This window comes from Numenius arquata, chromosome 7 (assembly GCF_964106895.1).
Source record: "Numenius arquata chromosome 7, bNumArq3.hap1.1, whole genome shotgun sequence".
Classification (NCBI taxonomy): domain Eukaryota; kingdom Metazoa; phylum Chordata; class Aves; order Charadriiformes; family Scolopacidae; genus Numenius; species Numenius arquata.
Window position 1 is genome coordinate 47,293,997 of NC_133582.1, and position 19,238 is coordinate 47,313,234.

Genomic DNA, 19,238 nt, shown 5'->3' on the forward strand with positions numbered 1-19,238 from the left:
ATGCGGAATACAAAGCAGTGAACTGAGTGCATAAAGGAAGAATGGAAGCTCTGAAACAAAGCTTTCGAGGTCATGGGATTGGGGTCTCAGCAGTTATATCTGCATGACCAAGCAAGCGTGGCCCCAACCCTGTGCTTCAGAGCGCATGGGCTGGGGCAGGGACAGGCTACCTTCAGATTTCCCATCTGCTCTTACAGCAGTGTTGCCCAGCACAGCGCAAGGCTGAAAGGATAGCCCAGGATTCTGCCTGCCATGAAAACAGTTGGGATACTAAACTCAAGAAGAGGCAAAGGCTCCCTGCAATGGCAACATGGAGCCAGCGTCTTTATATGTATGATCCGGGATAATGCTTTAAGTCCCCCACAGACACTCCAGAACCAAAGTGGGGGACAACAAACTACAGAAAAAGTCCACAGAAACAACCAGATCCATGTAAGAAGTGGCTTTGTAAGAGGCATCCACCTGAAATGCCTTTTACTGGGAAACTGACTGAAGAAAGCACATGATGATCACTAAAAATCCCCAAAGGTGTGAAATGAAAAAATGGGAAGTTCTGCCTGTGTCAGTGCCACTAACTCTCCTCACGGAAGAGCCGGAGCTCCGGAGGAGGTGGCGCAGAGCAGGATGGCCAAGGAAACCTGAGCTGCTAGCATCAACAGGCAGGCATTAGCCACTCTACGGGCTCTGATGAAACGTGCTCCCTTGAAATATGAAAGGGTTCCATCAAGTCTGAGGACTTGGCAGAGCCACTGAACAGTAACACGTACTTCTCTGGAGTGTAAGTAGAAATTAGACTGTATGTGCGTTACGCTTTTCACTGGCTCTAGTTATACCCAAGTTTCACCCATAATGAAAGAAAAGTTACTTGTACAAGGACTCTGTGCCGTTTAGCTGAATATCTTCCACAGGACAAGCTCAAGAGGTGTTCAGAAAGTCCACTAATATCTCATTGACACTTTTGCCTTTCTTGAAGCACATCTCTTGCAGAGCATGGGCAGGTACTGCAGTACAAATGATTAGCATAACTTTAGAAGTGTCACAACTTTAATAAAACACCTTGTTAAGCAAAAACGTAAGAAAGGCACACGTTTACAGTTGCTGAGGACTAGGATTGATGGATGCAGACAAAGGCTGCAGAGAGCACACGAGCCCTGGTAACTTCTGCCAGGATCCGTGTTGTCATAGAGACAGCAGAGAGCGATGAAAAGTTCACCACGGTAGCTATACCTTAGTGAATAAGTCTTAATGTAACTTCCAGCTGAGGACATGTAATCAATCTCTGTATGAGCTTATTGAAGGAATTCCCTTTATGCTTACTCAGTCCTCAAGAGCCCAAGATGAGGGAAAAGGTTTTAAATACATATATTTTACTACTTTTAGAGACAAGCCAAGGCCTAGCGCTTCTTTTAGATTAAAGTCGGGGGGGGGGGGAGAGATAACTTTTTTTTTTGAAAAAGAAATGATGTAAAACATGAAAAACTTGATAAAGACATTAAAAAAAAAAAAAAAAAAAAAAAAAGACGATGGAGAAAGTAATTCCAGGGCAGCCTGTCAAGATGGCCCATGTTCAACGGTGTCTCCCCCTTCCCCAAGACACTTCCCCCATGGAGGTGGCCACAGCCCTGGCATCTCGCTGCTGCTCTTCTCCCATCGGCTTCAATCACCTCATTCCCTCTGGCGCTGCAAAACACAAGATTTTCCCTGCTCTCGCTTCCCTCTCTGTGCCTTTCTCCCAGCATCTTCCTCCCCAGTGGCATTTGACCCCTGGTTTATCTTCCTACAGGGCAGTAGCACCCCCTGACCCTCTCTGGGTTCCTGCTCTGGGCTCAGTCCCACCACTTGGGAGGTACAGGACGCTGGAGCCGACAACAAGCGGCACAGAAACAGTGCCAGGGGTTGTTTATAGGCTGGGGTCTTCAATTCTTGGTTTACACAATTACGGGTTTTCTACACAAGAAAGGGGAAAAAAAAAAATTGCAGCACCAGCATGTTATGGTTTAAAGTTACAGCTATTTGCGTAATGCCCGAAAGGCAATGAACAGAAGAAAAAGCAAACCTTAGGATGCTATTCATACTTTTCCCTAACATTTTAGGATATAAAGATCAGACTAATTACCAAAGAGTCTTGAGTTGAGCAGGGCTCACTAATCATGCTCTGCTTGAGGAATTAGGAGAGAATTTACTTAGCCGCATCATGAAAGGTGCCAATAAATTGTTCAGCTGGAGAGTTAACATAATAAAAAAAATCATTTTTTATGTTATTTTCTTTAGCAGTTTATTAATTGCTGCCTGAAATACTTTTCTGAAACACAACGAGCTGCAAATGAATTCATGGGCTATTAATCTGCTGTACATGGCACTGGAGGGAAAGCTCATTAGGTGAGTTGATGCAATTACTGCTATTACATAACCATCTTCACAGAACATAGAGTAAATTATGAATAATAACATTCAATCTAAGTTGCTCCTTTAAACATTAAAGCTGGCAAGTGAAAGCCATGCGAAATCAGGGGGAAAGGCTAAAACACAACAGGCAGACCCCAAAAGGAGAAAAGAAAAGCAGATCTGCTTCTTTGAAGACATCAAACTGATGAGAAAAGCAAGAGATGTTTGTTTAACCATGGGAAACAACGTGCAACAAGTAGAACTCAGCTCCCTACAAGAGAATTTTAATTGTATATAAATCATTTTCAGCCACCCAGCATAACAAAGTGTGCATTATCTCTGGCAGAGGACAGACTGACACTAGAGCACTGTGGTTTTTGTAGCAGGGAGACCCTTCATGTTGGCTTTGCCCTCATCTTATAAAAAACCTCCCCATCAGTGATATTGAGTGTTTGGTGTTAACTTTTAAAAGTTCCCAATTCCTCAGCCTGAAAAAATAAACACAAGCATTCTTATCTGATCGGCAACTGGAAAAAACCCAACCCAACCTTAATGAACAAAATGAAAAAATCCTTGATCTGTAAGGCTTGCTCATTGTTCCCCCACTATCGATACACTCAAATTCTTAATTTCATTGGTATTTTCACCATTTACATCTTTCACCTTCAAAGCATTTACAATGCAAGGTCTCCCAGCCCCTGTAAAAAGACTAATAATTTTCACTTCTCAAGATAGGAAAACTAGTCTAATCAGCTTGTAGTGTTTAGAGAGAGGAATTAGTCCCAGAACAGAATTCAGGGTTTTGTGATTTCCACTCTGATATTTAGTTCATGCCTCTTGAGAAGCCAAGGCGAGTCAGGAGTCAGCCGGCGAGGCAACCACGCTGGAATTTTTGAACAAGCCCCCAGCCACTATGTGGTATTTAGGCATCTACTTAAAAATCTAGCCTGTAGCAAAGCAGAAGCAGTTCTTAAATCCAGTGCTTACTGCTGGCTAAACAGAATAAAAACCCCCTTTAGTTCTGAGTAAAAGCGTCTAAACAAAGATTTCATGCATGCTAATTAATTCACTTAAAATTACATCAGTGGAATCTGCATGAACTTCTCAAACGCAAATACACAGACTAGTTCTCTGCTTAACCACTCATGGGAGATGGAATTGCACTTCACTAAGGAGTCTGAAAGAAAATGAAACAGAAATACAAAATAAAAAATACAAACATAACGGTTCTTCAAGCTGATGTTTCCTGGTTGCCAATTTAAACCAGAATTAAAATAAGCAAATCAATTCATTCTGTTGTTCAGCAGCAGAATGTAATCATATGTTCCAAGAAGCATGAACGTTTAAATATTATAAGACTTTGAAGTCTGTGACAAAGAGTAACAGACATTTCTGTGCAAGTTTAAAAAAAACCCCAAATACAGAGCACAAAAACTGGATTCTCTCCACTTCATGGTAATTCCCCTGCATTCCCTCCCTTCCTCCTTCCCTCCCTCCAGGGAGGTTAATTGTAAGCAGATTTACAAATCTGAACATTGCTTCAGTGCACTGGAGCAATCTGGAACAATAATTCTGTGCCTTTATAAACATAATTTTGCTCTATTAGAGCTCACTGCAGACAAGGTTTATGCCAGTACAGAGGGCTTCTCTACACCACATGCCAGTGCATGGCCTGGGTGTGCGTCTGAGGAGGACCCCGCAGATTATCAAGCACAGGGACAGTCCTTGCAGCCTCAAAATTCTGTAAAAAGAGGATGGAAGTGGAAGAGCTGCTGGGCTAAGCTGAGCGGTTGTGGCAGAAGGAAGCTCCATTTTTTTCGTCCTGGTACCCTGCAATAAATCTATCTTAGGTTTTTGTTAAGGGCAGGCTTCACCTTACAAAGCGTATGTTCCAGCATCCTGCTTGAAAGAGTCCATTATTGTTTGAGAGTTTTGCCCAGCTTCCCGCATGGTCCCTTAATTGTGGGAGGCAGCACCGTACGCGTGACCCCTCGCCAGCTCCCGAGGACCGAGGTCCCTGCATCCAGGCAACAGTGTGCTGCTTGCTGACACCTGGGGTCAGGCCAACGATGGTGCCTCAACATCAGCTTAGAGATCACGTAATAGGAAGAGCAAAGGTTAGTTTCCTAAGGCTCTCCATCACATAATGAGCCACTGTCAGCCTTAGTAGCCTTCTCACTTCAGCGGCAGTGAAAAAAACAAAAAATCCTGTGTGATCACCATTTGTCTCTACACGTCAATTGAAAAAAATTAACAGGCTGGAAGGGTAAGAAGGATAGAAATTATTTGGAGTGGAGATCAGAGCCTTAGCTGCACCTACATGCTCCTGAGCACCCACGCATGAACTGACGTGGGACAGGCATACAGCAAACTCCAAACCTGATGGTGGAGGTTTGGTACCACTGAGAGCTGCAGCTTGGACTGCAGGGACACAAGCTCAGCAGTTTCTGAAGGGAGGGGAGGCAGATGAAAGGCAGCAGGGCTTTATTTCAAGCTGTGTTTTGCCCTGTTGTGGGATGATAAGACAGTCATCACTAAGTCGTTTCCCTCACACCCTTTGTCTTGTCTATTTGGAGCTCAAACTTTTGCACAATGGAAGACGATCCCTACACCAGTGGGATCCAGTTTCAGCGGGTCCTGCAGATATTATCACAAGGCAAACAGCTCCACTCCTGCCCTGGAGGCAGTCTTGTTATTGACCTCTCTTGATCAGATCTGGGGACTAACATAGGGTCGAAGATAACTTTTTTTTCCCTACCGAACAAAACAACCTATAAAGAAACGCAAATTTTGTGCATTCCTTCATCATCTCACTTCATTCTCTAAACCTAGATAAAGGCATAGAAGAAATGCTCAGTACCTGTTCTCTTCCAAAACACTGTACCTCCACTCTTAAAACCTTACCACACTGGCTGGGCAGCCAGTTCTCATCTCTCACCTTTGTGTATAACGCTCATTAAACTCAAAAGGAGTCGCATATGCAAGTACTTTTGCGTGCCCTTTAGAGGCAGAACAAATAAACACAGGACTGTAGCATTGAAGCAGAGATTATTCTGTTTACTGAAATTCTGCATTTACCCCTCCTCAGCTCCTGGGAACAGACCACGGGGTTCCTATTTGCAGCTGCCCACCATGATTACCTTCCCTGTTTGGGATTGGTTTGAGCATTGTAGGCTTGTTTCCCTATGAGATTTCTCTGGTACTTTTTTCCATCTTTTGTTCAAGGCTTTCATGTTACAAGGTAACAGAACTGTTAAGAAGACAGAAAACCAAAATGTGAATAAGGTGCCGGGGGAAAATAAAAACCTCTGTCTGGTAAGAAAAACCCCACTGACAAAGGTGCCTTTGTTTACATAAACTTCTAAAGAAACGGAGTTGAAACCTGGAGACATGTATGAAAGAAGGTCAGATAAGAGTTTTTCAAATAAGTTTTTCAAATCTCTTAAGAGATGAAAAGCTCCTGTTTAGGAAGGGATAACACGGAATCACTTCAGACTTAGTTCTTAAACCCAGAAGACACGACACACTGCATTCAAACTGATGACATTTAAAATAATTTCTCTATTCCTTTGCAAACCCTTTCTACAAAAATGCAGCCAGAGGATATCCCGCATTTCTCCCCAGTACCCTCTGTTCCCCCTCCAACCTGCTATTCCCCTTTCAGTGCCCGTGGTGGTTTGAGATAAAGGCAACTGCCAAAGGGCAATTTCCCTCAGTTCACCAAGGAAACAGGCAGAGTAAAACCTTAATTCTTTCTGGCAAAACTCCAGCGATCCTACGGGAGAAAACAATCCATCACCTGAAAGGCAGTAAGTCTTTATACTTTACCCTAAGTAACTCTGGTTAACATGTTAGAAAAACTGCTGGTATTTCCAAAACCTACTCTGACGTGACGTTACATTAATAAGATTACTACTTCACGTCAACAATAAAACCCTTAAGAATTCCAGACCAAGAAGCCCTCAGGTGAGAAAAGTGGTTTTTCTTCTCTTCCAAACTGCATCGTACTATCATGGAAAAAAGCTTCATGTGCACAGATATATAACGTGGTCAAATATCTATCAATAAAATCCTCTTCATTCATTCTTATATCTCTGTGCACCTTTATATTTAGCCTACCTTCTCCTTTACTCCCATTATGGTCTCCACAGTAAATCTAGACGTAAGTATAGGTAAGTGCACTTCAGGCACCTGAGAAAGCTAGAAAACCCAACAAGGGCAGTGAAATCATAGAAATCCTAAAACTTCCTAGCTCCCTCAGTTGCTTGAAACTTGATGTTGGCCCTTTTCAATAACCACAATTTCAGATTTGCAGGAAAAGGAGTTGGAAACACTGCAAAGTGGTCCTAAAGATGTATCTAATTCTTTCTCTGCTCCCCAACATTCTTCCTCTGAGAGGAGAGGAAGGAGAAGGTGGGAGAGAGAAACAGGATGCAACCAGGAGGAGCCAGTGCGACTGGGACCTCTTCAGATTCTGCCCAAGCATGGAGAAGGGAACTACTGGAAAGTCCCATGCAATCCAGGAAGGATGAGAACTGATGTAAGTCACTGTTCAGTCATAAATGTCTCAGCAGTGTCAATTTTTTTTTTTTCTTTCTGGTCTTAGTGTCTCTCCAAGGAACTCCTGTGGGTGAATTAAAGTAAAAAAGTGGTGTTGGGCAATTTTCCCCTCTCTTATGCACACACTGCAAATTTCTTTAGTGTTTATTATTGGAATTGACCTCCTGAGTTAGGAACATCATTGACAGAGGTAAAAACCCTCAACAATCAAACAAATCACTACACCAAAGACTTTTTTTGCTACTGCAATCACTCCAATCAAAAATGAGAAAGTTTCAGAAGCGTTACTCTATAGGGATTTGCGAATGGCTCTTTTAGCTAAATTTTCATGTGTGACAGGGATATCAATAAACTGTAAAAAGAGAAAAATCACAGATTTCTACCTAAATATTTTAAAATGTTACTTTTAAACCAAAGGTTTCTACAAAAGAAGGGAGAGGAAAATCCTTTGGGGTTTTTGTGCACTTGGCAGCACTTCTACATAGTCAGGTTGACTGGCTTTGCAGGTTGAGAAGAGGATTTGCCAGTTTGTTTCACCTTTCGAAAAGGCTCCAAACAGTAAGAACAGAGGACTCAAGGCGATAGTACCGTCAGTTTTGTGAAATGGCACAAACTGGCCCTATAGCTAAAAGAAGAACCTCTGGTACAAGCACCTGCACTGGCACGAGGGAGAAGGTACAAGGCTGAAGAGGGCTGCTGCCTGCTGCCCTGTCAGGAAGCCCTCATGAAATGACAGCCCAGGCTGACCCAAAGCCCAGCAAAGCCACCAGCCAGGGAGGACTGAAACCCAAGCTTAAGAAGCCAGTGCTGTTCCCCTTACACCCTTGCCCCAAGAAGCCATCTCTAGAGCAGATGGGAGATAATCCAATCTTAAAACAAGTAACTGTGGGATTATTCTTTTAGAAAACCTGGCAAAATTACCTACCTGGGTGTTCTCACACCCACCCAAGGTGACCACACTGCACAGTGTGCATGTTGGCACTAAAAATTCTTAACTGCAAAGTTAAGGACTCAGAAGCTTGTAAAGTACAGGTCTGAAGTTGTGTACAAAATTCATACTCCTTTCTCTGCCTATGAATGCAGATACTGGCTTCAATCACATTCCTCAGGACTGCCACATATACATAGGATATGACAAACAATAAATTGTTTCTGAAGACAACTTACATTCTTTGGACATTCCCACTTCAAAGCACTTCTGTAGTCTGCAATACTGGCAGCGATTTCTGGTAACTTTATTGATAACACAGTTTTTATCTCTGTGACATGTGTAAACCATGTTCTTCTGGATACTCCTGCGGAAAAAGCCCTGAAATCAAGAAAAAAAGAAATCAAATGAACTTTTGAGTTTCCCATAACCCTTAGAGACAGACACTAACATTGCTTTAAAATAACAAAATAAATTCAAAGTTATGGCTGGAGTATGGCATCTTTAAAGACTCAGTCTTATTATAATTTAGTACTGTTTCTTGCAACATAAGACTCATCTCTTAAATAAAAACTAATTAAATAATGCACCCTCAGGCCAAAATAAACAAAACCAGAACTAGTAACAGCATTCAGGAAATGAAGTCCTAGATTTTACAAAAAAGCTCAAATAAAAATGGTTTGGGCTTATGGACGTAGTAATGAGTTGGGTAAACAACAGCCTTCCTATCAGATCCAGCTTGGAAGTCAACCACGCATTCAACAGTCAACAGCCTCTCTCAACCTGAAGGTCCCATCTATTTCTGTTACTGCAGAGATTCTCTAGTTCGAAGGCTGCATGTAAAAAGAGAAATAATTTGAAACCCAGGTCACTTAGCTGCAGGAACTCCTACAGCAATTAGTGAGGCTTCTGCAGGTGGAAGAATTCCAGCATCAGGTTATTGAGTTGTGAACTTGTAAAAGTTGCCAATTACAGCATTTTTTTCTTATTCAGATACAGCTGTGAAAATAATCAAGTAACTACAATGATCTTAAACAGAAATTAAAAGAGAACTAGAGGTCCAATTTATACTTAAGGAACAACATTTGACTTGATTCCTCCTTCAGCAAGTAAAAGAGAGAAAACCAGCCATAAATGGCAAGGTTAGCTGGCACGGAAAAAAGCAAAAAACAAGGTAACTTCTTTATCTACACTAAAAACCAAGCTTTAGATACTATCATATAATAATGAAGAAAAAAAAGAGCATTACTTTAAGCATTTTAGAGCTCAACCCACAGATACTCAGTGAAAGTACTTCTGCAACAGACATTTGGAAATTTGACAGCACTATTTAACCTTCTCACTCAGATTTTGAAAATCGTTTCAGCAAGCATCAGGGTCAAATTTCAGTCAACACCGTAGCATTATGGAAGAATAGTTAGCAATTTAGTATTTATTGGAGGGCTTGAGAGGTTAAAACTCTTCAACCAGCCACATGTTTACACCCTACAGGGATGCAGTAAACTTGATGCCGCAGATGATAGCTCTGTGCCCACAATGCATTCGTCTAAAGATGCAATCATGGTAAGCTATAAAATTGGCTCTCCTAGAAGATACGCGAGTAGTTCAAAAGCCAAAAACCCCGTCGTTCAGAGTTAACTGGGAGAGTTTCTGGCCATACGATCAGGGAGTGGTAGGGCAGGCACAGTCAGTAAGGGCTGGTCATAAATTCCTTGCACACCCAACATGCTATAGATGCTAATGTTATGAAAATATCTCAAAGTCACTCAGAACTGAAAAATGCCTCCTTAATCACGTAACCCCTGGCAATAGTTTTCTGCACAGTTCTCTTGCACAGGCAAGCCTCATCCTGAGGTTAGCTCCTCTGATTTAGAGGATACTTAGTACTACCATCAAAGAGGTAAGTAAAAACTCTTCACTTCTTTCTTTTCCTTAAGCTACTGGACATAGAAGATGAATTTAAAGCTATTTGTTTAGACAATGAAAACCTTTTAAGTTATCAATAACACTGCTATTTTATATTCCACACTTTTGATCATTAACACTGCTTGAATCTTTGCAATGGGAAGTATGGCAAGTGTGTGTACATTTGTTTACTTGCTGAGAAGAAAATTTATGGTAATATTCACTTACTACTATCTTGCTTTGATATTCCCCGAATTGCAATGCCCAGCTCTGCGGTAATTGCCGAGGATGCTAAATAGAACTGTGAGAAGTCTATGGCATCTGTTTTGATTTAAGTCAAAGGACGGAAAGTGTGAGCTGTGCTGGTTCAACGGCCCCTATACAGCTTACTTGGTCACCACTTTTTAGTTAGAAAGAGGTAAGGGAAGCCAAGACTGGTAGCTTCCCCTGCTGCCACCCCAGCTTCATCTAGTGCTGCACCTAAATCAACACCCACAGTCACCAATGGAATAACTCTCCTACCACCAGCCTGACAGGGCAGGAAACAAAATGGCCCAAATGGACAAAAATGACCCTCTCATGCAGCAACTGTCTCACCATACTGAACAACTGGAGTAATTCTAAAAAAACCACTGCCCCCAAAGCCTCCTCCTTGCCTGCACACGTGCCAAGGCAGAGGCTGCTGTGCATCCCTGCTCAAGAGACTCCTGCTTTACTGACACAGACGCTACTGGAACGAAACACAAGATTCAAAAGTGTCACCCAATACTGAGAAAAGAGGAAACAGCCTCCGAATACATCTGTACTTCACCAAAATATAACCAGTAGCTCATGGCACCCAGTGACTGATCAGTTGTTCTGATGTTTAGACTTAGGTTCTGCATCCTTTTAACCTAGGGTTTAATTACAGCCCATCAGGAAGGAAAGCAGAGTAGGCTGTCTCAGTCCTTACCGTACGAAGGTGACCACGCAGCCCAACTGAAAGAGGTGATCCAACTTCTGCAGACAGCAAGTAAAAAGCATTCATGAACTCATTACTAATATAAAGGGCTTAAGAAGATCAAACTCAGAAAAGGCAGATCTCCAGGTCAAAATGAAAACAGTTTCTTCAACAGCCTAACCTCCCTTAGGCAATATCCTACACAGAGTGAAAGATACAGATGAGGATATTAATTGTGGAAGCTTAGACTCTTGTTTTACAAATTGTTTTCTAACGCCTGTATTTGATTTTCTTCCTGGAGTAACTCATGAAGCAGAAAGAAAAATGAAGTTGTTAATGTAAAGGTATTCAGGTGAAAAAAGGTATAATGTGGTCCTGCTCAAAACTAATGATCTGTTTCTCAACAGCATGTTCGTGCCCACTCTTCAAGTACTTTTCTCTAAGACAACAGTGGGATACTATTTCTACTAAGGCTTGTGGCAAGCTCATTTTGAAACATCAGCAACACGACACTAAAAAGATTTGATCTTTAAATTTTCCTCTGGACAGGCGCTGAGAAAAATGCCCAAATAATGTTATTTTATTTCTTTGCACTTTGCTGGGTGCTGGGGCTCGGTTTCCCCACCCGCCTCCACAGCCACAAGTTTTGGGTGGCACTTCAAGTAGGGTCATGCCCAGAAACATTTCCCAAATCTGACACTGGGCTAAAAAAACCAGACAGCGTCCTGTCCATCTCTCGGTGGGCGTCTGCACCTCCCCTGCTTTGGTTACCCGCAGCAGAGAGAAAATCCTGCAGGACACAGGGATGGGCAGAGTGGGCACTTGTTGCCCAATGAAACAGAAAAGCACGTTTAAACCACTTCAAGGCTGGGTTCCAGATAGCACAGGTGTAATACGCTGCCCTGTTCACTAAAAATAGCAAAGTTAGAAGTGGGCCTAAGTTTCCTCTGAGTGCTTTTTGTCAAATGACTTCCATCTGATCTCACAACCCCAACAGCTTCTTCAAAACCCAAGAAAATCCCAATGCAACCTAACCTTAAGAAGTCAGAAACTTCAGAGACGGCAAACCACCACTACTTATAAATTAATCAACTTCTAGTACCTACTGGCTCTTGGAAAACAAGCTACTACTTACTGTAATACACTCACCTTGAAAGGAATCTGTTTGGCTGAATATTTACACGTGCAACTTTTTATGCAAATATTTTCAGAATCAGAATCAGAATCGTAGTGGTTGGAAGGGACCTCAGAGATCATCGAGTCCAACCAACAGTAAAAAAAAAAAAAAAAAAACCAAAAAACAAAACAAAACAAAACAAAACAAAACAAAAAAACAACCAAACCAAAAACCATCACCCACCCACACAGCACCCCACCGCAAACCAGTAATCTTGGACACTAGAGCATGCCCTGAAGAACCATGTCTACACGTTTCTTAAATACCTCCAGGGATGGTGACTCCACCACCTCCCTGGGCAGCCCATTCCAATGCCTGATAACCCTTTCAGTAAAGAAATGTTTCCTAATATCCAACCTGAACTTCCCCTGGCGCAACTTGAAGCCATTACCCCTTGTCCTATCATCTGTGACTTGGGAGAAGAGACCGACCCCCGTCTCTCTACAGCCTCCTTTCAGGTACTTGTACAGAACAATAAGGTCTCCCCTCAGTCTCCTCTTCCCCAGACTGAACAACCCCATTTTAGCATCCTGTCCATCTCCCTGTGATGGGAGATGAGACTCTCCTGTGCCAAAAACAAGCACAAATGTTTCTTTCTTTGTAATTTAAAATGCCTTATGAATATATAAAAAACAATGCTGTGAGACATAAAGCATTACTGTCATATATAATTGTTTTTGATAGCACCTACAAAGTACTTGCATTTAAATTAGAGAAAGCTACTGAAGACCTATCAGAACAGTGATTTGCTCCAATATTCCTTTTATCCACAACTTTGAAAGGAACATGGATCTTCTGTTTTTATTTTAGTGAAGACAAACAAAGCTTTGCAGAAATCACACTTTTGAATTAATTCCGTCCTTCTGAGCTCCTTTTATTGGCATCCTTTACACAGAGCATTTTGGACAAACATTTCAATTTTTAATCTCATCTTTTCTGTGCACCACGCCATGCTCCTTCCATGCCCACCAATCTTGTTATCTTAATGGATGACAGATAGAGTATCACTCTGACCATGCCACATTAGGCGTCCTCATTTACCGAGTGCAAGGAAAAAATGCTGAGTATAAATTATTCAGAAATCTATTGTATCAGCGTGTGTTCTCTGAGCATCCACCACTGGCAGAGCAGACAGATTATTTTTCACTTTTAATTGTGTTGATATCTTATCTGCCACACTGAAAGCAGAGAGTGATATGTGAAACCATATGTATCAAGCAGCAAATAAACCCAGTTTACTAGGTCTATTGCTTAGAACTAAATAACCTATTTAGTCAATCCAACTCCAAAACAATGCCAAAAAACCCCACCTCATCCCACTCACCACTTACTCTCGCAGTATTTCCCTAGGAGCGTGTAAAAAGCTCAGTACAGGCTGTGGTGCCCACAGAGAATATTAACTATTTCAGTAATATTTGAATGTTGTTATGCCGCTGGCTATCTGAATACAAAGGAGTTCCCTTCAGGATGAGTCTTCAAGATAATGTTAAGTGTTTAAGCTTATGAAGTCTTACCAAATTGTTAAGAGTGAACTGCTATCGTTACATGCCCGATAGGGAATCCATACAACTCCCTCTCCTTCACTGTGCAGATGATGTTGGCAAGTCAGATGATTTAGAGCTCTAGTTATAGGCACTGCATGAAGAGATGGACCATTTGATCTCAACAACGTCTTAAAAATATTTTGCCAGCACAGGGTATGCCAAATCTTATTTGCAGATGTAGTGGGCTTACAAGTTGAAAACTTGCAGTGCAAGCCAGGGACAGGGTAATCAGCAGAGAAGGGCTATTGCAAGCTCAATCTGTTTGAACAGCCTGCTCGGTTCATCTGGTTCAGCTTTGATTACCCCCAAATACAGGCAGCCAGCTATGACTCCTGCAGATTTAGAGGCCATTCTTTGGTAAATTTGCAAAATAAGCCTCTGAGTGAAGTGTATTGCTACTTTATCGTAAAAGAAACAAAGGAGTAGAAAGGACTCTTCTATGGTATGGTTTATCAGTCATTTATAAACTCTGACTGAGCTCTGAAGGGAAAAACAAAAACCAGTAACAACCAAAAAGAAGATCCAGCCCACAACATACCTGAAACCTCTGCCATTAGCAGTATTCTGAAATAGGGGCTGCACAAATACAAAACAAATCTTTTTTTAAAAAAACAAATCTGTTTGTGATGCCCAGTCTGTTTTCAATCTATTTATTTTAATCATTCAGGTTACCCTCTGTCCTTGCTAAGCCTGTAAAGTGTACTTAGACAAGGTAAGGATCCCATTCCTGCTCTCTCTGGAGAATCAACAGAGACATTTAAGGTCTCTCTCAGTGATGAGATCTGCACAAAACTACTTTGCTCTGTGTCCAGGGAATTGCCCAGGTACATTCATAAACTGAATGTGGTTTGCAGTATTTTTATTACAGGTGGCAGCAGTCAAGGAACAAAAACCCCTTCGTCACCAAGTCCTGGTAGGATCAGTGGTCAGGTTAGGGTAGAGACACACAATTTTTAGTTGTTAACCAGGAAAATATGCTCTGAAAGGCCTTGGTAGCATGCAGTTCCACAACTGGAGTTGCACAGAAAGGCTTATAAAAGACCTAAAAGCTCCAGCAGATGCTGTTAAGTGATTCCGTATAGTACAAAAGACACTGTAAAATGGCTGCAGCCAGAACATGAGACCCCAGAAGTAATGAAAGCTGCCAAAGCAGCTATCTAAAAGGAAGCTAAAATGAGCGTATTCCCAGTTGTGCAGCACTTTTCCGGGATGTCTGCACTGTCTATCACGCTTTGGAAGTCACAGCTTGCAAAATAAACAAATTAATTGTCTGACACTGTGGCTGGAAACCACCGCCGGCACAAAATGGAAGCAGCTACAACAATAAGGAAAGGAAGGCTCGCTGCCAGGAAGCAGGGAAATTGTGCTGATGATGTATGTCAGGGCAGGACAGGCAGAACTTTTTGCAAAAACAAATGAATAAATGCTGTTAGATGTCAATAGCTTGTGGAGAGCACCTAGAGACGCCAGCCACCCAGCAGCAGAGGGGCTGGGCACCAGCGCGCCCTGGGAAGTGCTCTGGGTTTGTCTGTTGTTGTTCGTTTCCAGCAGAAACTCTCTGTGCACCATCCACATTTCATCTCATCCAGCCATTTATTCTGCAGATGAAGAGCAGTCATAACCTTCCAAATTTGCTATTGAGACCAGGATGTTGTTTTGTGTTTGTTTTTTTTTTTTTTAAATTGAGAGAACTCAAAACACTTCATAAAAATAACCACGTGTTATCCCACGTCTTGCATATGGGAATACAGACCTGTGGACCTAAGAGCAACCCACTAAGAGGAAAAAAAGGCCTATTCTCTTTTCATTATTTTTACACAAATGGAAAAGTTTGAAAGGTTTTCAGGTTTTCTCATTTCTTAAAAAGAGAAAGAGGCCCAGAGGACAGGGACAGGCAGATGAGGAAGGTGTCACCCCTCCCTAAGCTACCAAAATGGGCTCGTTCATCTGCAACTACAAAAAATTCTCCAGCAAAGACCAGGCCATACTTGATTTTTCCTAATAGTTTCTAAGGTGGAAAAAGTCTTGTGGGCCTCAGAGGGCAAGAAAAAAACCACAATTTCAATGAAAGAGCCTGAAGGAGATTAGTCATGGGGTTACTAATGCCAATTAGCTGTTAGGTACTGGTGAAGCTGGAAATGAACCTCATTTTTCATGGTGCCCCATGCCAACACATCTTCTAATTCCACAAACCTTGGCCTAATGTTAAATACGTGCCCCAAACCATCAAAACATTGATTTATTCTTTTTTTCTGGGGAGTTTGAAGACACTTCTGGCCAGGTGGCTCAGAGGCAGCTACTGACAAAATGAGGGAAATGCATTCAATCGGCTGCAAATCTGCAGCAACCAGATTTCTCCAGCGAGGGTAGCATAGCATCCCTAAGACTACGCATGGATTTCTCCACAATTTCAATTTTCACTGAACTCCTGACCTTTTTAGCAAACATGTCAAAGTCTCCAGACAGAACAGTCATCACCTTGAAACAATATGCGGGGGGAAAGAATGGCTGAGATTTTCTGCTTCTCCACTTCAGTAATTTGAACAGAGAGGAAGGCGCTGGCATGCTCTTCCATCTGCTTTCTTCAAATTAAAAAAAAAAAAAAAAGAGATGAAATGTATACAATTAAAAAGTTACAGTTAACTTCCTTTCAGTAATGTCTGTAGGATGATTTTTGGCCTGCTAGGAAACTCCAGATGGGAAGAGTAATGAATATAATTTAATACGAATAACAGGAGATCAAAGAAACGTTTTTCTGAGTTGCCACGCACTGAGTTATTTCACACAGTTTAATGGAGAACTCAGGAATGAATTATTGCATTTTGCTATTTTCTTATATTTTTGTTTATGCAGATCAATTCCCTTTAACCTAATTTGTGGAAGACCAGACCTATAACCCAATAAAACCATAAAATGTCACCAGGATGGTCGTACAACTGGCTAGCACTTATCCAAAAGGCTATATGTTGGTAACTGCTCATCGTTTTTTTCCTCGCTTCCCCTCCAGTGCCTCAGGATTTATACCACCAATTAAGACAATAATGAGTGCCCCAGGTTGACCTCCCAGGAGCAAGAATTAATTAAGCGCAGTATTTCTTCGTAAAGAATGACACTTTTCCAAACCATTTATGTAGCTGCTCTCTTGCTTGGAAGCACAGTATCAGGAAAGACTTTCCAAATTATTATCCCCCAAATGTATGACTGATTTTGGTTTACATTGTTAATGTGGGGCTCTGTTTTTATACGTTGGGTTTTCAGGTGGTTGGAGCAGGGGGGATCATTTTCCAAGGACAATGTCACCTTTTTACTAGACATACATGGGATTTTTCTGCACAGAGCTGCAAAGGAAGGACACTAAGCAAGAGTTTTACTAACAAAGTAGTAGGCGTCCTAGTAAAAACAAACAAAAAGTCCCCGCCAAGCTATATCCATGCAGCGACATGCAGATTCCTGCAGCAGGCAGGACAAGGAAAGGACTCATGTTAGCTATGCAATTACTATGCTGCAATTACTTGTAGTAGTCTCTCAAATTAGCCTCTCCATTTAGCTGCTGGCAGAGATGGAAACATGTGAAGAGGAAAGGGCAAGCTCAAACACAAACCTACATGGGAGAAAGAAGGTATGTGCATGCTCCAAGGAAATTCCCCGCACGGGCAGGCTTTGCATCCTCGTCCTCCTCCCCTCCCAGCCTTCACCACAAAGGCTCGCAGAGTTCCCCCACATATTTGGCATCACAGTTATTTATCAGAAGAGGCATGGGGACTTTCGTTAATTGCCAGCCAATGTAAAAAAATCTCTGCATTTCTGCACTGTCTGAAGTTTATAGAGGCGCTAGTTTCTAACCCACTATCAGCCACCAAATGTTTACAGCTCAGTTGAAACAATAATGCAGACTATGCCACAAATATTTATATATGCCTGCAAGCCGGCTGAAGCGCAATTCCCCTCGCTCTAGCAGAGAGATTCAGGCAGTCGGTGTGCACAGCCTGCTGTTCCCTGCTCTCTCCCCAACCCACCCGCAGTCAGTTCAGTGCCCCAGCCCAGCCGGGTGGGTGCCCGTGGGTGCTGGCCCAGCACCCACCTGCCAGGATGGCTGGTGAAGAGCTGGCTCTGGCTATGCCACAGCACGGCTCCCCACTTGCCTTCAAGACCCAGCATGTTTCTATTCTCTCAGTCCGATCTGGGAGGAGTTTTAAAATATGCCCGATCTGCAGCAGAGAAGAAGTTTCTGGGGAGGGATGAAGTGACATATGAAAACAATGCAGAAAGCAACCCAAAAATATTCAGAAGAAATAACACGGACAAAAACATGCCAAAATAAACCAGATGTCTTGAGCATTATGCTTCCTGGTACGGTTTTCAGGCATCCGTCTGAATGACTCATCAACACAAGTTCATTATCTCCCTGCAATTTCTTTTTTTCTCTTAGTTTTGACAATTGATCTCTAAACAAATATGTTGTATCAGATCCCTTGAAATCTGGCAAGCAATATCTTGTAGTTACTACTTTATGCTACACTCTCATTACCCTGCATTCAGCGACAAAAAAACTGCTAATACAGGACTACCCACTAAAACCTTGTAAAACGTAGAGTTTAGTGAAACTCAGATGCCTGGAGACTAGAAAACAGAGTTCAAGTAAACACCCAGAAATATGCAAGTCTGGCTCTCTACTACTGGCAGTAGTCAAGGAAAATTACCTTTCCACACCGCAGCTGAAACTCATTACCGAAGGCGACAGCAGAGGGATGAGTTGGAGCTGGACCAGCTTGGCAAAACCACCATTTTTAAGAGTGAGATGGGGCCATATCCCTCTGCCCGGTTCCCCTACACAGTCAAAGTACACATGGTGAAAACGGTCTCAACAACATGGAAAAGGAGGCTGAGAAGGGTGGGTGAAATGCAGTTTGTGCCAGTGGAAGGGACTAGCAACTGCACAGAGCCCGAGGAATCAACTGACTAGTTCCTCCAAGCAGAAGGACTCTTAAGGTAACCCTCATCGGAGATACGTATCTCACTGCAAACACGGACACAAATCACACTGAGACTCTGAAAAAGCATCACAGCTTACAGGCCAAATGCAGCGCTGCCTCCACCCTGCCCACTGTTGGGCACCACTGTTCATCCAGCCAAACCATAGGGAAGCAAGGGAGAGCCTGGCATCGGGCAACTTTGACAGGGAGAAAACATGACCTTTCAGAGATGAGTGAATGAACTGGGGCTGATTAATCTAACACAGGAAAATCTTAGCAAGATGTTTTCCTGTTTTCTCCCTCCCCTGCCAGACTTTAATCAATGGCCAGATTCAAGCACAGAGTTCATGTAATCACAAGACGATCATTCTTTCAGTTTACGAAAATCACATGGACTTGGGGTAAGATAAAAGGTCTTTTTAGTTAGCTCATCCATTTGGCTCCTGGGTGCTGTGCCTGCATCTCTCCTGTTCACCTAACGCTCCCTTTCTTCCTGCCTTTCAAAAAAATACATAGTTTTCACTTTTGTTTCTGTACATTTAGCAGTCACTGTGCATCACTACGGATAAATGTGGACTGGTTAAGACCATTTGCAGCGGCATCTGAGCAATGTCTTGATCTCCCAATCCAAAGAAAACAAACAAATAAAAAAGGTAAAAAATTGGCAGTGTTCATTCATTTCTAATATGGTGGGCTGCAGAGCTTTCTCTGAAATGTTCTGCTTAAATCTCCCTAAATGTGGAGCCGTGTCACTCTTTTGGACCGGCAGAAAGCACACGAGGATCACAATGCCCTCTGAAGCAAGGACCTAATAATTTCCACATAT

General features: G+C 42.3%; 1 protein-coding gene across 4 annotated transcripts in view; it reads right to left on the bottom strand.

Annotated features, from left to right (window-relative positions):
• Positions 1 to 19,238, bottom strand: part of RARB (retinoic acid receptor beta) — a 191,404-nt gene that overhangs the window by 37,429 nt on the left and 134,737 nt on the right. For all 4 annotated transcript variants that reach the window (XM_074150291.1, XM_074150292.1, XM_074150294.1 and 1 more), the window contains one exon: positions 8,113 to 8,254. In XM_074150291.1, coding sequence (XP_074006392.1) covers positions 8,113 to 8,254 — 142 coding nt within the window. The remainder of the gene's footprint in view (positions 1 to 8,112; positions 8,255 to 19,238) is intronic.